At 37.2% G+C, this 7,531-nt stretch overlaps 1 protein-coding gene across 4 annotated transcripts in view; it reads left to right on the top strand.

Annotated features, from left to right (window-relative positions):
- Positions 1 to 6,591, top strand: part of fgf13a (fibroblast growth factor 13a) — a 100,240-nt gene extending 93,649 nt beyond the window's left edge. For all 4 annotated transcript variants that reach the window (XM_014004834.1, XM_014004822.1, XM_014004841.1 and 1 more), the window contains one exon: positions 4,609 to 6,591. In XM_014004834.1, coding sequence (XP_013860288.1) covers positions 4,609 to 4,745 — 137 coding nt within the window. In that variant the 3' untranslated portion in view covers positions 4,746 to 6,591. The remainder of the gene's footprint in view (positions 1 to 4,608) is intronic.
- Positions 6,592 to 7,531: the final 940 nt, after the last annotated feature.

The following is a 7,531-nucleotide window of genomic DNA, read 5'->3' as shown; positions in this document are numbered from 1 at the left end:
TTGTTGTTTTTATATATATATACTGTGTGTGTTTTTGTAGTAGAAAATTAAAGGCTTACAGTGCAAAATATGTATCTGTTAGGTGTCTTTTATCTAAGCAAGAATGTCACTAATAATTTTGATATTTTAATTTGTGATGATGATTGTAAGTATCAAGCTTGGTATACTTCACTAAAAAAGGAAAACAATACTTAAAGTAAACATTTTAATTATTAAACATGGGGTTTTGTGAAAAGGTTATGAACAATAAACAGTTTAACTGTTTTAGAGCTTCTAGAAAAGCCTTTGTTTGGAGAAAAATAATTTATTCTCACCTGACTGACATTAATAGCTAGTCTAAGAGGGGCCAAGACAAATTTAACTTCTCCATTGTCAAACATTTCATTTATGCCAGTTTGTGTCTGTTTCAGTATGTATGTTGCTATCAATTTATTATTGCACAGTTATTTTGTGGCACAACATGCTCTGTTGTTCCACGAAGTCAATGCTTTTATGTCAGTTTGCATTAGGGTTAGGAGAGATTGGAAAAATTAAATTAATCACCATTATTTGCATTACTAAGCCGATAACGTGACAATTAATCCCATAGAGTCCCTGGATGCCTGCATGTCACATGACCAATTTAAATCACTCTAGTGAGAAAGATTTGCTCTCGGTAAAAATCTGTTCTAAATTGTGTCAAAAGTACAAACTTTAGGCTATACGTCTATTTTTAAATTATGTTGATAGACCAAGTAAAACAAGAGTTATGATCAATAGATTACACAACTTTAAAAAATGTTTGTTGTATTTGCAATGGAGAGGAGCATCGAGCAGACAGCAGACTGACCGGGGAAATCTTCTGTTTGTCTGCCTGGTGTCATTAATCGTATTAACCGTTAAGAGCCAAAAAATCATCGATTGAAGTTTTTCTGACAATTAATTGCACACGATACAATTTTTCCCAACCCTAGTTTGCATCCTTGGACTGTTCCTTTCAGCAAGTAGAAGGAATGGGTGCTACATCCCCACCCACTCAGTGTTTATATCATGTGACAATATTTTTTGTGAAAATTCCAGATTTTTGAAATTCAGTTAACAGGTAAACATCTGAAGGAGTTGACATGTACATTTTGTACAAGTAGGGCCTTCAGCAGCTAGTTGTAGCATTTCTGGTGCATCCTGGGAAACTTCAGAAATATTGTATTTTCTCTGCTAAAATTGATTTCCTGCAGCTTTATGAGAAAAACATATTCACATGAGCATCTCTAAAGTTTAAAAACTGGAGCTGTTTTTAGACATCAGCAATTAAATTTGGTCTCAGGCTCATGGGCAAGCCATTAGGATACTAGTCTGGTCAACATACAGTTTCATTTGTTTAAACTAAGGCTGTTCAAAGAGCTATTTACAGCAGGTGAGCTAATTACTGATCATAACCATACTACAGAACCACCACTTTGAAACATCTGAATTATTCCTTTAAGGTTTGTTTTTGTTCTGCCTGGCTTTTGTAAGGATTTGATGCAGCACTGAGTTCTGTCATGTTGCTGTAATTGGTTGAAGCTTGGCTGATTCACTCACACACGTAGTATTTTTTAATGCGAAAATCTGACTTTCCTCAGCTGTTCACCCCCTCTTCAGATGTTTAGCCATCACAAACCATCTGACAAGTCAGGTTAACACTTTCACACCACTATGTTTTTTAAGGGCATCCTCGGCAAGCCTGCGTCATCAGGGAGGGGGTGTCAGCATGTTCGAACGTGGGCACAGACTGCGTTCAGTCAAACATTTTCTCATRACTGTTCTCATTTTACAAAACATCACCATTGTGGAAAAAAGTTTGACTCAAGTAACTGATGTGTTAAAGCAAACTATGATGTTTAATGATGACCTATGCCTTTAGTGTAAAATCTAGACAATACTAAACATGTGGCGTAACATTTTAAGGTTGTTATATTTTTAGCAGAATTGTGAAGATATCAAAAACAATCACAAAGATAAACCAGAAATTGATTACAGTGATACAAATGATACATTTTCAAATCTCTGGYACATACAGTATATCAGAAAGTCTAACCTTTAGCTGTCTTTTCTGTATTTAATCTAAAAGCAGAATTACAGCATGGGGATGGAGCAGTTCAAAGTTTTGTACAGAAAAGAAAAAGGGATATAAAGAAGGTTTTGTTCCAGCAGCTCATAAAGTTTCTGGAACGGTGGTGATACAGGGCACCAATTAAGTAGTTTTTCGTCTGTGCTGGTGGTGGCATCGTCTCCAGGCATTACTCTCTGCTTGAATGGTTCCAGCTGGGAGGTGTAGCCTCCCATTTTCCTCTCCTGCCAGTGTATCATGTTCAGTTTGCATCCTTGGAAATAAAGCACAAAAAAAAATGTTCTAGAAACAAAGAACTGGCTTGTATTCAGTCAAACGTCCCATCTCTAAAACACAAAACTTGAATGAGAACAAATAATGTGTTCTTGTTGAAAGGTGTCAATGTTTTCTGAGTTAAAGCATCAATTATTTGGAACAGAAATCATAACTTTTGCTTTGCTTACAGTAATAACTGTTTAATACTTCCAGTTGTGAGATCATTAACAAACATTGTCAGTTTTCCAGCAGAAGTGATTGATGCACACAGGGATGGTCTCTGGGCTGTGGCTGTAACAAAAAAAAATGCTGGTCTAAGTGAAGTGTCTGAAGGTCCAAATTTGCTGTTTCAGCCACAGACCCCCTCAGGAATAAACATCAAATAGCATTCTAGGCAGCAGGATATTGGACACATCCTGAAACCAAAGACTGTGAACCTCAGATTACTGAGGTTTCTTCTGAATAGGCAGCTGCTGAGATGCAGATTGAGTCCATGCTGCATAAGCTAAAGCACTAGAAACTCTTGAATTTATAATGGCATGCTGTGAACATGTCTTTTTTTTCACTTCAGCGTCAAACTATTGTACTAAGACAGCAGTTTACAAGGAACAATTCTGTCAGCAAAAAGCTTGTGAAAGGTTTGGTCCATCAGATTTCAACATGTTAGATAAACTGTAATTTCATACCCCAGTGATGGCTGATTGGTCAGAATAGCTGTCAAGTTTATATGACTCACACAGTGTTTGTGTTTAGGAGAGCAACACCCATTGCTTACTAATCGTTTCAATTYGACTATTTTTTTACAAGACTTGTGTTTGGAATGCTAATTTTCATAGCGCTTAATCACTTCTATACTGAATATAAGATAATTGGAAATGCATAATGAGAAATACAGTGAGCGTTTGGTAAAGGTAGTCAATAGTTTGGGTAAAGAGTGTGAGTTGTACAGTTGAAACTACTTTTAGGCTCAAATAATAAGGCAGAAAAATGTAAATAATATTCAAGTTAAATAGCTAATTATCTTCAGCCCAGCTCAGATTTGGGTAACCTAAAGTGACTAAAAACTAGATGAAAAATGTACTGAAGCATTATGTTACAACCCACTGGCTCAAGGAGAAGTAACACTCTCCTAATTATCTTCTAGGGTGTACTGGGCTCGAGGCGACGTTAAACTATTGAACTCAAGGACCACAGCAAAGCAAAGATAATACAGCTTACTGCAGTATCCTGAAGTTTGCCCCTACCTAGTATAGTCCACAAAAAATAAAATAAATAAAAAAATAAATAAAAACGTCAAAATAACAAAAGGGTGAACATTGAAAGGACCAAAAAGGCCAGCTGGACAACGCACCTATCTAACCAGGGAGCTTCTGAAATGATTTCTCTTTCAACAATTGCCAACAAAGCATCACAAATTACTAAACTCTCTATACTGTTGTCAAACTTGAAAAAAAGGAAACTACAAAATTACTACAGTCYACCAATTGCAAGAAAACTACACCAAACAAAACATGAAGTCTAAAAAAAATAAACYGATAAAACAAAACATGTCCTAGAACCAATCCCGGACAAGCCCCCATTAAGTTACAACCCACTGGCTTRAAGGGAAGTAACATAAATGGGACAAGACTCAAGCCCAGTACACCCTAGAARATAATTAGTTGAGTGTTGTCCCATTCATTACTTCCCTTTTTGCCAGTGGGGCGTAACATGGGGTCCAAAGTTCATAATTACTTATATTTTAGCCGCAACTGGTATGACAATTAACTTATTTTCTCCACCATCTGAAAAAAATCTACCGTAAATATTAAAGAGAACAAAAGTGTTAGGGCGTCCATCTTAAAAACAAGTGTAAGTTAAAATAGTTCAGCAGAATAATTAACCAAAGTTTACCAGSTTTTTTTTTAGTATTTTACCCAAGAGAAATGATTTTAATGACATTCAAGCTGTGAAATAAACAAAGGTTTGAAAACTGGTTGAAACAWAACACAAATTTTTAACTGTAAATCTTGAACAAAATACTTGRATCTCTGCTTTYTTATTAATAGTTAAAATGTTTCAAATATAACTCTTGGGTTTCAAATTTCACCTCATAAAATCACAAGATCAATTCTAAACACAAAAACAGCAGRCACCTGTGCTCCACTGTTTGTTTTCCTGTTAGTTCATTTAAACTCAGCAGGTTTTATTCTTGTTTTGTGCATATATTTATATCTGTTTTGTCTAATTTGCACATATCTTGTTTTTTTTTTTCTTTTTCACAGTGGCAATGTACAGAGAGCCGTCTCTCCACGATTTGACAGAGTTTTCCCGCTCCGGCAGCGGCACACCTACCAAGAGTCGCAGTGCCTCAGCTGTCCTCAACGGAGGCAAAGCCGTGAGCCAGAACGAGTCGACGTAGCCTGGTAGCCAAAACCAGGCCAGGGGCCGAACCACGAAACCTTACCTCTTGCAGAGCGTGAATCTAAGCAGACTTGTGTCTCTGATCTATGGTTCAGGACTAGCTACAACAACAATCCACACRTAAAAACACCCAGATGCCATCATTACAAACTGTTAGTTTTCATCCTGGTCAGTATTCATCCAAACAGCATTTATAGCAAGAAACTTAACAGCACACAGGTCATTTTTGACTCAGAAAAAAAACTAATTAAGATTTTGTTTTGGGCTTATTATTTGTTTATTGGGGACTCTCTTTTGGTAGAGTTTGCATACCGGATAACTCATTTTATCTTGTTTTTTATTTCTTACATTTTTCTTAAGGATTTTTGTTTGGTCATGAAGACACRTGCATCAGTCAGACAGGGACAGGAAGTGAGATTATGCAGGTGTTCTGGGCAGCCAGTGGTGGCGCTTGTCCACATGGCTGAGTCGGTAGAGTTAAAGGCCCTGATCTCTGTCTCATTCATATTCCTGTGAATGCAAAGCCTATAAACTCCCTGGTGTGGCACAGCCTTGTTCAACTGGCCAGCCAGATGGTAGCTCTCCTGTGTCCTAGTGCACACGCTCAAAGACTGAGCTCTTTAGCATGGGGGAAATGAAGCCTATGTTTAAATGACCTGAAACGTAAAGGGCAGTGTGGCTTTCTTGCAGTTGTATTTCTTTACTTTAGTTTTTGTGTCAGAGATGCCACAGCTGCTCCTGGTTTTTAGCTATTTTTTTCTGAATTACCTGAGAGTCGTTTTATTTGATAACTAGTATTGTTTCTGTCCCTTCTTGTTCTTTGCCCTCACCATTGTTAATTATCTGTATTTCCTTTGTCATTTGAAGATGGAATGCAGCAAACCAAAGACAGATTGAAAGAGTGTCCCTTTAAGCTGTTGAAAAACATGCCAACATACAGTCAAAAAGAAAAGGTGGTGCATTTTTCCCACTGTACAGTTGCGATGAAGAGGAGCAAGGATTTTGTGGAAAAATAAAAATAGAAAAAGAAAACAAAAAAAACTATGGCTATAGAACGTGATGGTAGCAGCAGGCATGATGTTGTGCTTTTTTTCTGATAATGCTCAGTGATGGAAGAATGAAACGACTTATCAGTGTCCCCATTTCCTTCTGTTATCACTGTCACGTCTTTTGCTCTTGTCCTCGTGATTTGTTTCCTCTCTCTGTGTTTGTGTCATACTTCGATTCTTTTTTGTCCACCTCTATTGGCTGACAAAGCACACCATTAGAATATGGTGGAAGCCTGTTCCCAGGTTGCTTGTTCTGTGTTTGAGTAACTTCTTGTGGTGACAATATTTTCTATATGGGGGGGAAAAAGGAATACTGTGGACTTTTAGGTGGCTTAACATTTTATAGCAAATGTCATATTTATAAAAGTGAGAAAAAGTCAAAAATATATAAAAAACAAAACATCTTCCCTTTCTTGCACAGGGCATGTACACAATTATGTACAAAAAGGACCCTTTTTGTGGGCTGTGTACTCTTTCCTTCAGCTACATAACTTATTTCTGGTACATGCTTTTGGAAGACTTTCTTTTCTTGGTTTCCTCTGGAGGTGATTTGTCTTTGGTGGAACTATCTGTTGCATGGGAGAAAGCAGGGAAATACTGGATTAGAGCTGCATGATGTAGGCTATGTGTATTGCCCATGTTGGATCATGTGTTCCAAACTATCAGGCTAAATCTGATAAAACAACATAAACAGGCAGATGTTGCAGCTGCCTGATGACTTCCAGTTGTTTATTATTTGTTGTATACACAAAAATGCACTGAATAAAATGTTTATATTAAGATATACTTTTAAAATGTGTCAGATGTGGTTATTTGTGTGAATATTTGTTTTGTTTATCCCACTGACTGGCTGTCAATGTTAAAGACAGAGTTATTAGTTATTATTAAACTTTTTTATGGACAAGCATGGTAAAAGATGGCAACAATTTATCTTGCATCCCTAAACCTTCAGCACCCACAGGAACGTAATTAAGCACTCATCAACATTTTTTACTATCATCTGACATTTCTTTGTTGTTGATGAAAACATAACTTGAGGAACGACATGAACACAGATTTCTACTGCAATTTAAAGCTGCTGAATCATTGAACATGTGATTTAAGTAATTGTAATAACTTTATTGAACTTGTGATTTAAAATTTGCAGCTATGATCTGTAAAAGAAATCATAATAAGAAATTCACAAATTGAATTAGGACTGACTGCACTGACAAAAAAAAAGACTGCATTGACCAATTCTTTAGGGGCAATATGTAAAATCAACTTTTTTGAGTTTTATATCATGTTATAATGTTATACTCTCATAAAAAAACATGCCCAAAGCCTTGCTTTGACTCATTCAGGCATGTTTGAGAAATCCTGCAGCATTTTTAGGCAGCCATGCTGAGGAGCAAAACGACAGGTGGGGACCAGAAACTCCTTTTGGGACCAGAAACGCCTCTGGATTGTGTCCTTTTGGGACAATCTCCTCCTCTGGGATGTGTCTTTATGCCGAACTTCCTCATGGTAGAGCCCTCTCCACACACCTTGCCCATGACTCCTGCAGGCTCTCGTCAGTGACAAAGCAAACAACGGGTGAAATTGACAGTGAAAGTGAAACTGTCTGCTGAGCTCCTAACACTACTTCTCATTCAGTGAAGCTCTTTTCAGATTCAAAATACCTTTGGGGAAGTGTATTTTCAGATGCAAAGTAAACTGCGTCATAGTGCATGTGCGAACCCCCCCCCCCCCCCCC

This window comes from Austrofundulus limnaeus, unplaced genomic scaffold (genome assembly GCF_001266775.1).
Source record: "Austrofundulus limnaeus strain Quisiro unplaced genomic scaffold, Austrofundulus_limnaeus-1.0 Scaffold1, whole genome shotgun sequence".
Taxonomy (NCBI): Eukaryota; Metazoa; Chordata; class Actinopteri; order Cyprinodontiformes; family Rivulidae; genus Austrofundulus; species Austrofundulus limnaeus.
The sequence above is the reverse complement of the archived record's forward strand: the minus strand, read 5'-3'. Positions and strand labels throughout refer to the sequence as shown.